The sequence below is a fragment of the Bombina bombina genome, chromosome 6 (genome assembly GCF_027579735.1).
Source record: "Bombina bombina isolate aBomBom1 chromosome 6, aBomBom1.pri, whole genome shotgun sequence".
Classification (NCBI taxonomy): Eukaryota; Metazoa; Chordata; class Amphibia; order Anura; family Bombinatoridae; genus Bombina; species Bombina bombina.
In genome coordinates this window covers 927,847,356-927,866,702 of record NC_069504.1, presented here as the reverse complement: position 1 = coordinate 927,866,702, position 19,347 = coordinate 927,847,356, and the positions used below count along the sequence as shown (strand labels likewise).

The window sequence follows — 19,347 nt, the reverse complement described above, 5'->3', positions numbered from 1 at the left end:
AAAACCAAACACAATGGGGTCTTCTAAGTTCAGTCTTAAAAAGCCAACATTGGGAGTATTATGCAAGGTCATCATGGGACATCTGTGTCTACCAACCTTAATTTCAGAGCACTTTAATCATCAAAGTCTCACTTTACTCTCAATAGAGACATACTCAACCCTTTTTGGAATAAAATATCAATGACTATGATTTAATAATCCTATACTATGCTGACCTCTAAAACGCTCTGCTTTTCAAATGTTACAAGAGGTTTTATTAAATAGGTTCATTTACTTTGGATTCATATCTTATTTTTCTTAAACCAGCTCTAAAATACATATTTTCTTTGTTCTCTAATCACACAAAATAGGGTTCCTTTGTATTTTATCACTGTTACCATCTACTCTGTACAGTGCAAATTTGATACAGTCTGTTAATGAAAACAAATTAAGACCACAGATAGCGCAGCAATTTCTACAAAAAAAAATATCCCAAAAAGAAAAATAAAATATCAAGTTACACCATATTTTGACTGTAATATCTTATTCCAAACCAGAAGTTGCAAAGACAAAACAGTCAAATATTCAAGCTTATATTAGCAAAATCATGTAACTATGAAGGATATTATTGATAAAAAATATAGTATTCCTGTTTATACTTAACTATAGAACATATGAATTATGAGTGGAAGTAGTATATTATAAGCAAAACAAAAAAACATGAATAATGCCTCTATACATTTTCCAATAAAGACAAACTCAACCTGCAATTTGACATACAGTACTCTCAAGCACCTAGGCCGAAACATCAACATAATACAAAGAATATGGTTATTAGCAATATAAGTGCAAAGTCAAACTAGACTACTAAACTTATAAGCAATGAGCCCTTTAGAAAATAGAATAGTTTTTTTCTAAAATAAAATTAATCTTTTATAAAAAAATATTTTACTAAATTGTTAAAATGTTTTAATTATTTGTATTATTAGCAGCTGGTAAAATGCAAATAACTTTATGTATGATTAAATTTCCCTGTAGAGCATGTATGTGCTCGCTATATTATTCATTTCTGTGTTATTAGCAAAGAAGTGTCACTATGAGGATCATGTTGCTAGTAACCTGACCTCTGTTCGCCAAAGTCATATTGTTGGATTCTGCTTTGCAACAGTGACACAACCAGTTGCTTTTTAAATCAGTCAACTATATGGATGGGTTCAAAAGCATTATAAATGTGGCAGAAATATAACATAAATGTAGTAGCACATTTTATACATTAAAAAAAGTTGTAGGTTAAAGGTAGGTAATATAACTCCACTGTATTCTATCTTGCAAGTGCTACCTATTAATGACTTCATCTCCACTGTCAAATAAGATAGCAAGCGGGTTCTGAAGAGGTACAAGAAATTTGTATAATTGTTAATGAAAATAAACTGTAATACAGTGGCAAAGTTAGTGAATACTCATAAAAGAATCAAATTTATAAGTTTGTATCTTCATTAATAGTGTACAATAACCTTCATGTACTTCCACCATGTAAAACATGGAAAAGTAGGATGCATTCTACTCACAATTTTTTTTTTTACATTTGGCTTATTTCCAACAAAAATGGTCTTACTAAAATACATATATGTTCATAAAAACAGTAACTCAATGACCAATACATTTGTATCTCTATGTTATGGCAGTATATTACTATAATACAGTTATTCTAACTTCTTTTTTTTTACTTAATGAGAAATATTATTCTATCTTTGGTGTCTTTTATTATGAAATTAATTAATACTTGAATATATATAATTTTTAACAACGCAAGCGGTCCCACATCTATATGGGATTCTATTTTTTCTATAGAGAACTACTAATTTGACATACAGGGAACAAGTAAGTAACAAGGGTAACAACAGATTTTACAAGTACCAAAGTATTCATATTTAAATATCATGCTTATTTTATAAAGTTAGCTCCCCATAGTGGTTCTGGGTATTCTAAACCAAAATAACCATAAATAATTGATAATTTAGATGTGTTTAAGGCATCTTATTTTAACAAAATATAAATTAATACAATAAAACGTATTAATGATTACTTGATACAGACAGCAAAATAAGGGATGAATAAAAAAAATTACCATAATAAATAATAAAAGGAGCAAAGAGTAAAATTCCAATAGCAAACTGGACCGCAATGATTTTATTCCATGAAAATGAATGGAAACACCAAACTGATAGCAGATAATTACTGTTTGACAAGGGATAGCATTATTTCTGTTGGCACTCAGTAGTGCTTTTCTAAAAATGAATCAAAAGGAAAAGAATTTAAGGGTTATTTTATTGACCCCTACCATATCCCTTGTTGTTTCAGAAGGAAGTAACCTCAGATATCCATCAGAAAAAAAAAAATATATATATATATATATATATATATGTATCATTTTTTTCATGTGTGAAATAATGCTAAATAAGGCAATCACCCATAACCTGCTACATAATAGTATGGAAAAATGATTTGATTCCAAGTTGTTTTTGGACCATGTAATACATTGGTGGTATCTCAAACAGTATACATGTTATTTTTAAAATAGATTTTGAGCAGCCTCTGGTAGCTGATTCTTATATATTAGAAAAGTTTAGGAAAATTTGCTATGGTTGGCTGCAACCTACACTTTTTTAAAGATGGATTTTTAAAAAATGATCTTTAGCCGGCATTCTGAACATGGTTGAAAACTCAAACGAGTGTTATAGTAAATGCATGAATAGGTGTCTGTTTACACCTATCATTCTATATGTTTTATATTTGTGAAATTGGTTATTCAATTTGTCTTATTACAAATGATACAATCTAATATAAAGACAGAAAGCGTATCTTAAAAATCTAAAGTTTATGTATTGATTGTGAAAGAACAACTATGTTATGTTAAATATATCTTATATACTGGTTAGTAATTTAGTAAAACCGTTTACTTAGGATTTAGCTAATAAATAAAAAAAACCTGAGAACATTATTTTGAACATCCTGAGTGGTAACTAATATAGATCAAGGTTTTTATACTTTTAAATTACAATTTTACGCATTTTGTCTGATATCTAATATCTATTTGGTTGATATTTCTCAAATGTAAATATTTTTCACTCAGAAACTACCATTACAAGTATATGTATTAGGAATAAATCATTCCATAAAAATATCAATAATATTTCAAACATGACTTGAATCTCTTTATTATGACAAGAAAATGCCGCAATGCTGCAACCGTATTTTCAATTACGTCACTTCCTTTGTGCATTTGCTTTGTACTTGGGCCTGTTGTGGAAAAAAAAATTGACCACGCCTTTTCTCCGCCTGCATTACATACACACAATTAACGCTATGTTTCAAATCTTCAAAAATATGTGAATTTACAGACCTTATTTTTCATACTTTGTAGTGTAAATTGTAATGCAAAAGAAGATGGATAGAAGGTTACAATTTAAAGATGATATTAACTATTGGTCTAATAGCCAAATGCATTTTCATACTCCAAGATTTATTTGCCTTAAGAGCCACTTGGTGAGCCTTTAAAGAATATAAGATTTCCATAAAATCTACACTATAACTAAAAGTTACTAGTATGAGTTTAATTTTTAAATTCCCAAGGTATCAATTTAATTTTGTCCCAGGAGATAAACAACTGGGTTTTGGTTGGGTAATATGAGAATACCTTTTAGTTGATGTATATAATGGTTCTTCATGAGAAAATATCAACTTATTATATGGTTTTATAGTTGAGGCTCCAAGCTTTTAAAATATTGAAATTGAATTATACATTCTCTGAATATTGTTTGGCAAATCCTCAAAGAATTATCACCTTATATACGCAATTTTTATTTCTCCATAACCAATTTGAGAATCTGTATTTATACACAACAATGTTTCAAGTGTTCTGTATCATATATAGGAATAACTATTTTATTGGTGAACATATAGGTACAGTCAACTAAGTATAAGCCATTTGCCATACTGTTTTACATACATTTTTAATATGGTATCTACAAATAAAATGTGAGGTCATCTTGGCCATAATTAAACTCTGTTAAAATGATGTTAGCAAAAATGTATTTTGTTATACATATAAATACTGTTTAAATAGTTTTAAATAAATGTTGAAGAAAATAATAGGTTGCACATATGAGGCCTATCCAATTTAAAAAATGAATGGCACATTGGCTGGCACAGGAGAACTGGTATAATAATTTGATTTATAACACATGGAATAAAACCAGATGGTAATGAGTATACTTGTTTGTTCATTTGTCTTCACTATTGATTGGATAGATGAGTATAATATGGTGCTAATTTAGCATTACTAAAAAGAGTATTTCAGTTTGTTTTAGATTGTAATGGAAAATATGCAGTTATGGGAAATATTAAAGTTGATGGATTATTTAAATTGTGATACAGTAGGTTGCTGGTTTTGTACATTTGGTTATGAGCTAAAATTCTTAACCCACTGATATGTAGAATACTCGTGATTGTGTAAAACCAATAAAATATAAGATTACTTTGATTCACATTAGATTGTTCTTAATTTTAAGAATGTATATTATATAGTGTTTCTGGGTCAGTTTAATATGAAAATGTGAAGACTAGGTTAAAATGCAAATATATTACTGGAACATGCTACCTGCTCATTTCATTGCATTGCTTTACTGACAATGATTGACCCCACTTGACTTCTACCATAATAATCCCAGAGCACTACATGTTTATTGCTAGTTATTGTAGTATCTAGAGAAAATATTAAAAAAGAAGCAAAGATCACTATCACAGAAGCCAGATGGCTGGCTATTTAGAGGCTGGAGTAACTATTATTGTGGTTAAATGGAATGTCCTCTGTGTATATGGCACGTCTAAGCATCTGTAATTAGGGTATTTTGCGACAAATATTAGTAATCTTTTCACTGTAGTGTTGGCTTTAAATCTAGAGACAAGAATATGGACACGATAGCTGCATCTGCTACAAAGACTATATCAGATACTATTAATCACTTCATAATGACACACTGGAACAGTTTAAAATGTATGCATCATTCCCTTCAGTCTTTCTTTAATATTATCAACAAGCAACTCAATTATAATTTTTTTTTTAAATAAACTTCACTAAAGTAACATATATATATATATATATATATACATATATACATATATATATACACATATACACATATACATATATATATACACATATACACATATACATATATATATACACATATACATATATACATATATATATACACATATACATATATATATATATATATACACATATACATATATATATATATATATTGTGACCCAAATGTGTAAAAAACTAAAATATGCCGCCACATAATTAAATTATATTTATATTATTAGTGTATATTTATCTTTATTGTATTTATCGGTATTGTATTATAGTTATCTGTATTGTGTGTCTTGCTTTAAAATGTAAGTAGCATATACTGTAAATCAGTATAAATCATAAAATATCTTTTTATTCTAATGTTCTAATTATCAACAAATTGTAATTAAAGACCCAATATATTATTCACTATAAAATGGCAGATCAATGTGTTTGTAGCCACATGTCTACACCAGAGATGTAACTGTACTGGCAAATTGCCTACTTTTAAATCTCTAAGAACTAAGATTGATTTTCTCTGCAAAGAGGTGTTAAAACTTGTGTTTTATATTCCTAGAAAAACAGACCTATCTGCTGCTGCAAAAAAAGCTGTATTTTAAAAATATTCAGTTTATGTTGATATTTATCTGCCAGAAATTACATTTTTATTTTAAACAGCATTGTGCTATCAGCATTCCACATTGTGTCTCATCTGGTAGCATTTTTTATTCTTACAAAAAAAATGTTCAATGTCTAACAAAGCTTTGTATACATCCATATGATGCTTAATAAAACAACAGTTACTGTCACCTGAAGTTTGACAGATAATTAATAAAAAAAAAAAAAAGGGTTTAAGGCAACCCATCAGAGCACTGAAAAATGATGACTGCACACATTTTTAACCCCTGCAGTACAGAAGCAGACAGCATAACCTTCTGCACTGGAGAATTATTATTTGTATAGTCACTTATATTCAATAATCTATATATATATATATATATGGAATTTACATTGCTGCTTTTGACCTTTACAATTTATTTTGTCATGCAAAAATCAAAACAATAAAGTGGTATTGTGATCTCACACAGGAAGAAAGAAAAAAATGAACAAAATAACCAGTAATCCTAAAAAATATCTGCAAAAAAATAAATAAAAAACCTCCAGGATCATTTTGTTTTAAATAAACTTATTTTCTTAACATTCTTTGTTAAGCAGCCAAATTACACTGCAGTGCAATGTTGTCCTTTATTTCACTTGTCTGTATGTCTGTATATCACTCTGCCACTTGGCAACTACTATGCCCCCTAAGTAACCTTTTTCACGTGTCCATACAAGGCCTTGCCAATACACTTGTATTAAACACAGTTCACAACCTATGGTGCTATCACAGTGGTCCACTATATCACTCATTAACTAAACAATGATGTCTTTGTAGATCATGTGGCACTACACATTTGTATTTTTTTATCTCAGTATAAACAATTCAATTTCAAATATTGCATATTACACCTTGATTTTTTTTCTATAATATATAACTTTGGGTAATTCTGCAAGTTAGTTGTAAAATCCCTGAGATTATTATATGAAAGCTATTTATTATTTAAAAGAAAGATCAGAACTATACATAGTTTTCTCTAGTATCAAACAAGCAAAACATAATTATACATATTGAATATAAGAAGGTTTTTTTTTGTTAATGTCCATTCATGTTCTGATATAAATGTGTAACATTCAGTTATCTGAGTAGCATGAAAAAAAAAAAAAAAAGAAAAAGGAAAAGAATAAACATTTAAACCTGTTAATTCAACACTAAATAATTGAAACCATGATCTGTGTATTGGTCGCATGCAGTTCATGTGCCTCTTAACTATATCCATTCTGCACTGCCACAAACATGCTTTATTAAAACCACATTCAGGGCAAGAGAAGAAGGAAAAAAATACTCTGGTATGGCTTAATTAGCAATAAATCCACTCTGGGGGAGGTGAGAGAATTCACTTTACAGGTTATAGCACTTTCAGCAGGGCACAAGGACAAAGATGAAAATAAAGAGATGAGGCTTTTTTTTTTCTTCTTCCTTGCACTGCAGCATGAATGGATGTGAACACACACACACACACACACACAGAGATGAGAAAAGATATCACAAAGTCAACTCACAGAATTTCCAAGTCACGGAGGGCTCGGAAGACTCCATCTTCAATGCAGCTGATTTGGTTGTTGTCCAGTTGCCTGTAGAAAGGAAGGAAAAGTCAAAAAGGGTGGCTCGGTTACAAAGATGCTTTAGAGATGCAGAGTCCGGGCTTTCTTGTCACTAAGGTGTCCCTCCACCCCCCGTTGCAGTCTTAGCTCGTCACCCAAGACGATGCTTGCTTGTAGACTGCTGCTCTCCCTGTTCAATCTGACTGTCTGGGAGAGCTGAACACTATAGCACACTGAAGCCTGTCAGGTCTCAGTAAATATTAATTGCACATTTTTTTTAAAGGCAGAAGGGAGTAATTTCATTACATTAGGGCATCCAATCCATTACAAGCTTTTACCATCATGTCACTGAAACAATTTCATTAAGCTAAAGGCCCGTAAATCATGTGAGGTCACTCTGCTGCCCTCGGCGACCTCCCACAATCCCTTTTCTTCCCTGTTACTGGAAGTTGCTGTCCTCTATCCTGACACAGTAGTAAATTTCAGGGCTTTATCTGCCCAAAAGCTGCACTGGTGTCTGGGGAATATACCAGTACCAAATTAGACCTGACTAATCTAATTTTATAGTCTTTTATTATTCTAAGTACCAAATGTCTGTGGTGGTTCAAAACCACTAAGCATTGTTAGTTGTCCCATCTGGGAAACCATTCTTCTGAAACACTTCATGACTTCCACAGTCAGTGACAGGGCAATGCCATCCTCATTTTTTACAAAACATTTCTAAATATCTACATTACTAAATACATATATAATTCATTGTGCCCATTATTTGTTGAATGAAAAGGCCTGTAACTTTTTTTTCCCTCTTTGTAGCACTTAATAAATACATGAATAAATAAAAGCAAGCACTACACATTTTGTAGGAAGTAAAACAAATTTAAATGGTAATAATTAATGATATAAACAGCTTTGGTGACATTAAATGCAAAATAGCATATAAACAAAAAATAGAATTTAACTTCACATGCTAATACAGTCTAAGTGATTATTCTTGCCTTCCTGATAAAAATTATGAATATATACACACATCCCCCACAAAACACCTTCTCACACACACACACATATATATGTATTTATATATTTACTAATAGAAAGTCCTAAGGCAACAATAGCATAGGATTGTGTATAGGTGGGTAACATCAAACCATTTAAAAATACATACATAAATAGTGCACATGAGAAGTGCATAATGGTTTATTGTAGGGCGGTGTAGCCACAATACCACCTCGAAGACGTCCCGTGCAGCCCTTACACTTTTCCTCCAGACATGAAATAATGTTTTTTTTTTTTATCTTTATAAGACCCAAATCCTTTAATTTGCCCCATAAAACACATGATCTGTCTCCACTACTCTACCTTCTTCCAATCCTCTAAATTTCACACTTAGGGCTCGATTACAAGTAGCGCAGTATCTTTTTCTGCGATTGTGAAAACTCTGCAAGGATTTTCATTTTTGCGCTTGTCAAGTTGCAATTGTATTACAAGTTCCAAAAAAACGTATTTTGCGCTAGCGTTAACCTGAATAGCGCAAAAAACAAACTTAACTTTTTCGCGTGTGCGTGCATGTATTCCCCCATAAAATCAGTGGAGAAGAAAAAGTTGAAAAAAACTGAGATCGCACAAACGCCATCACATTTTGGCCATTCCCATAGAAGTTAAAGGAGAGAAAAAAATTGTTGAAATAAAAACAAACCATCGCGCAAACAACATAGCATATTTGCATTAGCAAATGTGGAATATTTACAGTAAATACATAGTTAAAATCTTTATTAAATATGAATACTGCATAAATGTGTTTTATCATATTTTCATCTAATTAATGGCAAAGGGATATAATGCATTTATATATATATGTCTATATATGTGTACATATGTTGTTTTTATGACTGTAAATACATATATACACATATAAATACATTAATATATATGTACACGTATATAAACATATTGTACTTTGTAATGTGTTTTTGAAGTGTTTTGTGCAATTTTTTAGTTTTCGGAAAACAGTTAAAATGAAAATGGCTTGCAAAAATACGATTGCGCTAGCGCAAAACCGTTCGGGCCTCACTTCTAATCTAACCCTTAGGGGGATATTTATCAAAGCCTCAACTATGCTGCCTCAAATATGCTGCATTTGCCGGCACCAAGACGCTCGCCTAACATCGCCTAATATTGTGGCCGCGTATCTCAATACGCTCTCCTTATTTATAAAAAAAAAGCAGTCAAAAAGATGCGCACCAAGTTCGGGGCGATGAGCATCGGACTATTGTTAACTAACAGTCTTTGATCTTGTGTCTATTCGGCTTTTTACCAACTTTTTTATACCCTGTCACTAAACGCTGCCAACAGTAAAACCCATCAACCAACCCCCCCAAATAAAATAAATAAAATAACTGTAAGTGGATCATCTGGGTTTATTTAAGGTTTTTTTGGGTGGGTTTTATTTTTAGATTAGGGTCTGGGCATGTGAAAGGGCTAAATGCCCTATTAAGGGCAATGCCCATACAAATGACCTTTTCAGGGCAATGGGGAGCTTAGGTTATTTTAGATAGGTTTTTTATTTGGGGGGGTTGGTTGGGTGGGTGGTGGCTTTTACTGTTGGGGGGTGTTTGTATTTTATTTTACAGAGAAAAGAGCTGATTTCTTTGCGGCAATGCCCTGCAACAGGCCTTTTAAAGGCCATTGGTAGTTTATTGTAGGCTATGGTTTTTTTTTTATTTTGGGAGGGGGGCTTTTTATTTTGATAGGGCTATTAGATTAGGTGTAATTCTTTTTTATTTTTGATAATGTGGTTTTTTATTTGTTGTAATTTAGTGTTTTTTTGTGTAACTTAGTGTTAGTTTTTTCTGTAATTTAGTAATTTGTAATAAGGTTTTATAGTATATTTAAATAATTTGAGTAGGGTTAGGGTTTTTAATATGTAATTTAGTTAATTTAATTGGTAGTTTAATTTAATTTTAGTATAATAGTTAGGGTAGGTCAATTAATATTTTAAAATAGTTTATTTTAATTCTACAGGTAAGTTTAAATTGATTTGAAGATAGGGATGAAGTAATTTTGATTTAAACTTAGCGGGTTGTTAGGTTTAGGGGTTAATAGCTTAGTTTAGTTTATGGCGATGTGGGGGGCTGATGGTTTAGGGGTTAATAGGTTTAGTTAGTGGTAGTAATGTGGGAGGCCAGAGGTTTAGGGGTTTTAGTGGCGGCGGTGTTGGGGAGCAGCGGGATAGGGGTTAATAAGTTTATTTAGGCTGCGGCGGGGTCGGGGAGCGGCGGGATAGGGGTTAATATGTTTATTTAGGTTGCAGTGGGTCGAGGAGCAGCGGGATAGGGGTTAATACATTTTATTTGTGTCTGCGATGTCGGGGGCGGCAGATTAGCGGTGTTTAGACTCAAGGTTTATGTTAGGGTTTTAGGTGTAAACGTCACTTGTTTTCTACCATAGAAATCAATGGGATATCTGGCAGCATCGAACATAAGCTTTCGCTACTTTCAGACTCCAATTGATTTCTATGGCATCCACGGCCTCCAGGGTGGCGGACTAAAAACCAGGTACGCTGGGCCGGGATAGCCACGAGCATACCTGTTAAAAGTTTGATAACTTTGAAAACGTGTCAGATAGAGCCGAATGTGTATTCGGGACATCTGTAATGACGTAAGCATCAATCTGCGTCGGATTGAGACCGGTGGATCGTATGTTATGTCAGAAATTTTAATATTTGCCGGTCTGTAGGCTTTGATAATTAGGTTGGATCAATCTCGCAACAATTACGATGAGGAATTTCGGCGTATTTGCGGTTGAGGCTTTGATAAATATCCCCCTTAGATTCTGTTTAAATGGATACAATATCTATGGCAGACATTCACAGTTGTACTTTTTCCTTGTGGAACAAACTCAGAGTGCTGTCTCTTTTACTTCACTAGTGATAATAAATAAGAACTTTGCTATAGTTTAGCAGCCTAAATACATCAAATCTAGCCTTGAAACACAAGTTTTGTTACTTAGCAAGGGAAGTAGTGGACTTCAGACACATTACAGCCTGCTGCCTGTTCAGTAAGGTGTAGCTAAATCCTAGTGCCATGAGCAAAGAAAAATTATCTTAACCAACAAAAGATTGGAAAACAATGTAAGGTATATGAACAAAGCTGTCAGTATATATAAATGAATCAGGAAAAGTTATAAGTGAGGTTGTCAGAATATATAAATTATTCAATCAGTATATTGCATTTAAGAAAAGTTGTAACATCTAGTTGCAATTTTAAAACTAATATAGAATTTTCGAGTTTAAATGATTAATTTCTTCCCTTAAAATGGTAGAAATTTCAGGACATCTAGTGAAACAGTAAATGATTCCATTCTTGTTTTTATAAGGATAAAAAATGTAATCACAACCGAACATGAAATATAATTCTGCTTTACTATAATTAATATTTTTCACACGTTTTGTCTTCCCAAAACAGCTGGAGAAAAATAAGGTTCTCTTAATGCTCTTAAAGAAATTGTAAAGTCAAATTTAAACTTAAAATGATTGTATAACAACTGTTCAATCTAATTTATTATTATTTTGCTTTGTTCTTTTGGTATCCTTTGTTAAAGAGTAATCCTTGGTGAGCTCAGGAGCGTGCACGTTTCTTAAGACATATGGCAGCAGTGTTTGCAACATTGTTTATAGCAATAGTATACATATTTACAAACACTGCAGCCATAGACTGCTATAGACACATTCAGACAATAACTAACATGTCCCTTTAAAGGACCAGTCTACACCAGATTTTGTATTGCTTAAAAAGATAGATAATCCATTTATTATAAATTCCCCAGCTTTGCATAACCAACATGGTTATATTAGTATACTTTTTACCTCTGTGATTACCTTGTAGCTAAGCCTCTGCAGACTGACCCCTTAGTTCAGTGATTTTAACAGACTTGCATTTTAGCCAATCGAGTTATCATAAATAACTCCACGGGACTGAGCACAATGGTATTTATATGACACACAGGAACTAGCTGTGTCAAGCTGTGTATAACTGTCAAAATACACTGAGATTAAAGGCAGTTCAACGTCGTAGAAATTAGCAATAACTGTCCCTAATTGGCCACGGCAGAGAAGGTAACCTAAGTTATTGTTTTATAGACAATAAAACTTTACACTTATTTTGTCAATATTTAAACAGCTAATGAAACTTTCAAAAATACATCAATATGTTATTCTCAGCCTAATCTTTTCATTGAATGCATCATCCTACATACCTCCCAACATTTCAAAATTCAAAAGAGGGACACCCCCCCCCCTGGCAACAAATTTGAAATGTGGTGGGCGGGGCTTAAAAATCATAAGATTAAAGTAATATAAATAAAATTCTAAATAAAGTCATATATTTAAAGGGACAGTCTACACCAGAATTGTTATTGTTTTAAACGATAGATAATCCCTTTTTTACCCATTCCCCAGTTTTGCATAATCAACACAGTTATAGTTATATATTTTTTACCTCTGTGATTATCTTGTATATAAGCCTCTGCAAACTGCCCCTTTATTTCAGTTCTTTTGGCAGACTTGCAGTTTAGCCAATCAGTGATGGCTCCCAGGTAACTTCACGTGCACGAGCACAGTGTTATCTATATGAAAAACGTGAACTAACACCCTCTAGTGGTGAAAAACCTGTTAAAATGCATTCTTAAGAGGCGGCCTTCAAGGCCTAAGAAATTAGCATATGAACCTCCTAGGTTTAGCTTTCAACTAAGAATACCAAGAGAACAAAGAAAAATTGGTGATAAAAGTAAATTGGAAAATTGTTTAAAATTACATGCCCTATCTGAATCATAAAAGTTTTTTTTGGACTAGACTGTCCCTTTAACACACTTAGGCAGCAAATCAAACACAAGCTCAAACCACTGGTATAGTGAGCTCTGTATTTAATTAGCCTTTGCAGAGACAGTGCTAAATATTTGTATCTTGGACATTTAATAACACATTCTTTAAAACTGCTCTCTGCATTCCCCATTAATATTCTAGATTCTGGCCTTTAAAGTCAGCAAAAATACACAGTAGCACACTACATAGCATACACTTATACATGCAGATACACACACACTACATAGCATACACTTATACATGCAGATACACACACACTACATAGCATACACTTATACATGCAGATACACAAACACACACTACATAGCATACACTTATACATGCAGATACACACACACTACATAGCATACACTTACATATGCAGATGCACACACACTACATAGCATACACTTATACAGGCAGATACACAGACACTACATAGTATACACTTATACATGCAGATACACACACACATCACATAGCATACACTTATACATGCAGCATACACTTATACATGCAGATACACAGACACTACATAGTATACACTTATTCATTCAGAAAAACACATGCAGATACACATACAAACACTACATAGCTTACATTTATACATGCAGACACACATACACACACACACACACTACATAGCATAAACTTATACATACAGATACACACACACAGTTATGGATACAGATAGACACACACACTACATCATATATGGGTATCTGTAATTCATTTTATGGGGTCCTGGGGTTGGCAAGCACATTAGCTGGCAGTCTGCGGCTGCCACTGTTCGCTACCCTGGTATTAGCACTGCTCATTGTATAAAACTGAAGGCATGCTACTATTATCACCAGGGGTTAGACATCATCACTACCAGAGGTAGGTTAGAGAGGTCACCATTACCTGTGGTCAGAGTGTATACAGCCTTCTTACTCCTGCTTAACCCACACACCATTCCTTTTCCACAGGGAATCTAACAGGTATCTAACCCTGTGAGAGCAAAGCCAGATGCTTCTGAGTATGGGCTTAATAGAATTAAAAAAAAAAAAAAAAAATTTTAATGCATAGGGCAAATCGGGACAGATGGCTAGCAACCCTGGAAAGGGGGACAGACCCCAAAAATCGTGACTGTCCCACGAAAATCGGGACAGTTGGGGGTATGACCTATCTAGCATTTATTTGGTGTTTAATGTCCCTTTACGTCTCTAAAATACCCTTGAGGATTATCTACATATAATCATAGGAAATTACATAAATAATAAATGTTATTTAACTCCTAGGCTGCCAGAGAGAACATGCTGCAGCCCTTGTTGGCAGCCAACAGATTAGTTAATACAGACACTGGTGTGTGAATTTCTAAACCTGTACTAAAGCATTGCTATCAGTTATTACAGTATTGCTGCCATCTGCCTTTTAATAGTAGCAATAACTTTTCAATAGCCCTTAGTAGTGGTTGGATATTCCACATCTAATCCAAGGGTGCAAACAAACATCTCCCATTGAAATGTACAAGCAGAAAAACAATCAGCTATATGCTTATTTATGCACACACATAGCAATAGGAGATACTGATTAATATACAAATATAGAAAAAAATATGGGTGCAAGTCTAGAATACTGGTCCGTATTTCAATCAATTACAAGATCTGTATCTGAATTAGTAAAACAGTGAAAAAAGCAATATAACAGAAAATTCTTGTTAAAGGGACACTAAAACCAAATTTTTTCTTTCCTGATTCAGATAGAGCAGGCAATTTTAAGCAACTTTCTAATTTACTCCTATTATCAATTTTCTTCGTTCTCTTGCTATATTTATTTAAAAAGCAGGAATGTAAAGCTTAGGAGCCAGCCCATTTTGGGTCGAGAACCTGGTTTATGCTTGCATATTGGTGGCTTAAATTTAGCCACCAATAAGCAAGTGCTACCCAGGGTGCTGAACTTAAAATGGGCAGGCTGGTAAGCTTTACATTCCTAATTTTTAAATAATGATAGCAAGAGAACGAGGAAAATTGATAATAGGAGTAAATTAGAAAGTTACTTAAAATTGCCTGCTCTATCTGAATCAGGAAAGAAAATAAATGAGTTTAGTATCCTTTTAATATGCAAAAACAAAAAAGAAACAGATATTTTATGTAAAACATGGCAGTTAAAGAGACATTGATAGGGGGCGGAGACGCATCATCTCAGGGCTCCTGAAAATTAGTTATTAAAATACGGATTTAGGGTAATATAGGTGCAGATATACATTACTATTTGGCACCTATTTGGCTCTTACTATCCATCAGGACTTGGAATTATATATTAAATCCATGAAAGAGCATAATTGATGCAGAAATTCTACTGAGGCCTACTAGCTAACTGAGAACGCATCCGAGGGTATAACAGCGCAACGGTATTTGCCCACGCATGAACCCGGCTAGCTGAGATATAACTCCTACACTCTTCCTGCCTTTGCGACGTTGCAATGGAAAGGCAAGTACTTGCTGCGCTGCAAAAATTGCTCTGTTCCATGGACCTTCACCATCAGGCCTGCGTCGCTGAACTCAGGGCTACTATGGCTACATCCCAGACTGCAGAGCCGTGGATTGCGGCTGAGAGAGAACCTGACTGGCTTAAAACAGACCCGCCACCAAAACATACAGATAGTTCCGGAGACCCGGTGGAGAAACTTACGACAAAAAGCGATAGCCTCAGTCTTGTGACAACGGAACAAGGAGACATGGATGAGCAGAGGGGGCCCTCACGGCCTTTCTCCACCCGTATTGAGCTGGAGCAGCAGAGCGCTACAGATATAACTGTCTCACCCAAAGAACCATCGGCGGAACCAGAGGCTAAGGGGCATGCAAGGCCTGATCCGAGAGATAAGTGGAGCTCAATATTCCTAGGGCATGCCGCGCTGCAAAAGGCAGGGACAAAGGTCTGTAGTCATGAGGATCTTGGAGCAAGTATCTTCATCAATACGAACCCGCAGTGCACCAGGATCAAAGTAACTTTACTCACACACGAAATGGTACCAGGTCGTGGCTACTCACCCCACATATTGTCTTACGCTGAGACTCCATCAAGGTCCCCCTGCAGATTGGGAGTGGGCTAGCAAGAATTTAATACAGCTTTTTACCATATCAGCGCTGACCCAGACCCAAACTCCACACAAGCACAAACCTTGAACTTTATATTTGTGGGACATTCTCAGTTTACATAAGCAGTAGTAGCGCTTAGTGCTGCTATTAAATAACCCCTATTCATACTCTGGGACGCTGACTGGCAATGTTACCTTATCTCTAGCTCTTCTGAAATGAGAGCCCTCAATGTTATGTTAGGTCTAATCCATATACGGAGTTATACTTTATAACTGTTAAGTATGTTCATAGCTATTTAGCATTAATAACTGTTTTCCTCTCAAGCAGTTCTGTACTCTACAACTAATATTACCTACTGGGAGTCTCACTTTATAAATTAAGTATGTACACACATATTTTGAATTACTGGCTGCCCCTCTAGTAAGCATGGCCATCCACTAAGACCCATATTACCAACTGAGAGTTTCTTATTTTTTTTTGTGCAATTAGGGTTATGTGATTGCAGCATAGTGTTTTGTTCACACAGGCTATACCAACCTGCATCTGAGTACAAAGTGCCTTCAAATACATAGTAACATCTCATAAGAGTTCATAGTTCAGCCCTCAGAATACTTGTACTTAATATACTAGCTACCAGGGTCAGTCTATCCTTCACCCTTATACTATGTCTAATAACACACACTGTAGACCCACTTAAAATATTGAGAATAGGAGATTATTTTTAAGCAGGGCCATCATAAGTACCCATATTATTAGTTAATGGTGCACGTTGACATTACTCCTTTTATACTACTCAGTCGTGGACACCTAGTGCCCCACAACATTTTTATGTGGATTTAATTATTTCCAATTATCTCATCACAAGCCCCTATAAGTCTAAAGGAACATCTGCTAGGTCTGGATCTCTATAAACACAGAGCTCAACTAACTTAAGGTCCCTTACGCACATCACATATTGTAGATTGGTATCGCTACAATTCTCGGGTTCAATAGCTTAAAGTTGGCCCTTTGGTCTCAGTAAAGCTATTATGATATTCAGAGTTCAACTAGATTCCAGTATGTATTTACTTATATTGCCCTGTTGGCGACCATAGCTCAAATATCTGTTATTCTCCCAATGTAGCCTTATACTCAGGTTAGATAGCTATTAATTCATACTCTGTTAATACTTACTATATATACCTCAATAGCTACTCTACAGGTTGCGCAGATATCCCCCGACCTAGACCCAGCATAGAACATCATTCTAACTGTGTTCCACCAACTCACTTCCTCTTCTTCATTGTCTTACCCTTAGATAGAACACATCCTCAACAGGGGCCCAATCTCCCCCCCCCCCCACTCTCTCTTTCTTTCTCTTTTCTTTTTCTTTTTTTCTCTAAAAGCAGCTCACGTCTGCTGACTTTCTCCATCTTCCTATCCCCTCACTAGGTCCAAAAGTGACCACTTCAAATGCCAAGTTCCTCCTTAAATGTCCATAAGCTATGTAAGGTTCAAGAGTAACCTTCCTTATCAACTGAGGAACCCATTATAGAATATAATATAAATATAAAAATGAGGTTCAAGATGATCACCCATACAGACCCACTGTAATACTTTTGCTTTATCCTGAATATATCTGTTTGTCATATAATATGTTATTTATAATTCATGATATTTCATATTGGTTGTACTATTCTCATAACCTCAATAAAAAGTATTTAAAAAAAAAAAAAAAAAAGAGACATTGATCAATAAAAATATTTTAAAGCATATTAAAGATTGTATTAAAAGCATGTCGTCTCTTGCCTACAAATTCTGAACTAATTCCTAACTGGATTTCAGCACCTGGTATGATACTAATCAGTCTAGCTATTGCTCAAAGTGAGGCTTTTTTATGATAATTCTTGATAAGATGGGCTGTACGGAAAATCCCATAAACTTTAATGTTTACGGCTACTTTGAAAGCAAGTTGTGTGACGCATTAGGCAAGTACAGTAGTGCAGCTAAACCCATCACCTAACGTGCCTAGCATAGGTGTGTGCAGCAGATTTAATTAGGGTTTGTACTGAGGGATTTATTTTAGGTGACAAAATACATGAATAGTAAGGAAATTCATTTTAATTTGCATTGGAGATCTATTGCACTATGTCCTTCAATCTTATCATCGTAAGAGCAGCAGTGCAGTCAGGTAGCTCTCTCCCTCTTGTTTCTGACAGATTGGGTGGGTGGAGGGCAGGATTGTACGTTTTGAAGGTTCTGAGTGGCCCCAGGTAACTGTGGTGCACAGGAAAATCTTCCAGTTGTGTTATTCAGCATAGTCTGGAGTTGGCTACAGTAGAGTGAGCCCGGGCACACCTGGCACACCCTGAGCGCACAACTATGGCCTAGAGTTTAAAATTAAAAACATTTTGCTAATAGGAAAGAAATTCCACTCAAAAAGCAAGTGATTATGGCCCATAGTTATCAAGGTCTGTCGGACCTGATCCGACAGTGCACATCAGGTCTGACAGACTTGGCTGAATACGGCGAGCAATACGCTTGCCGTATTCAGCAGCTCACCAGCAGCTCACAAGAGCTGCTGGTGCAACGCCGCCCCCTGCAGACTCGCGGCCAATAGGCCGCCAGCAGGGGTGTCAATCAACCCGATCGTACTCAATCGGGTTGATTTCCGGCGATGTCTGTCCGCCTGCTCAGAGCAGACGGACAGGTTATGGAGCAGCGGTCTTTGTGACTGCTGCTTCATAACTGCTGTTTCTGGTGAGCCTGCAGGCTCACCAGAAAGACAGGGCATCAAGCTCCATTCGGAGCTTGATACATATGCCCCAAAGGATGTTGAATCTGAAAGCAAAAAAAAAATTAAAAAATTAAATATATATATATATATATATATATATACAGGGTATATATATGATGAAATCAATATTCTAGCAAAGTGTTCTCTAAAGAATTTACACTGTCATATTTATTCTAGACAATGCATTGGGGATGTTTGCACAGTGTGAAGCCACTGGAAAATTGCACAATAACCAAGTTTTCTAATCGTTAATAGATTTGAATGGAATTGAATTTCAAAACCTAGGCTGAGCAGACTCTAATGTCCTTCTATACTA

General features: G+C 34.6%; 1 protein-coding gene across 1 annotated transcript in view; it reads right to left on the bottom strand.

Annotated features, from left to right (window-relative positions):
* SLIT3 (slit guidance ligand 3) overlaps positions 1-19,347 on the bottom strand; it is an 890,559-nt gene that overhangs the window by 283,021 nt on the left and 588,191 nt on the right. Inside the window, exon 6 of the mRNA XM_053718567.1 lies at positions 7,280-7,351. Within this exon, the coding sequence (XP_053574542.1) occupies positions 7,280-7,351 (72 nt within the window). The remainder of the gene's footprint in view (positions 1-7,279; positions 7,352-19,347) is intronic.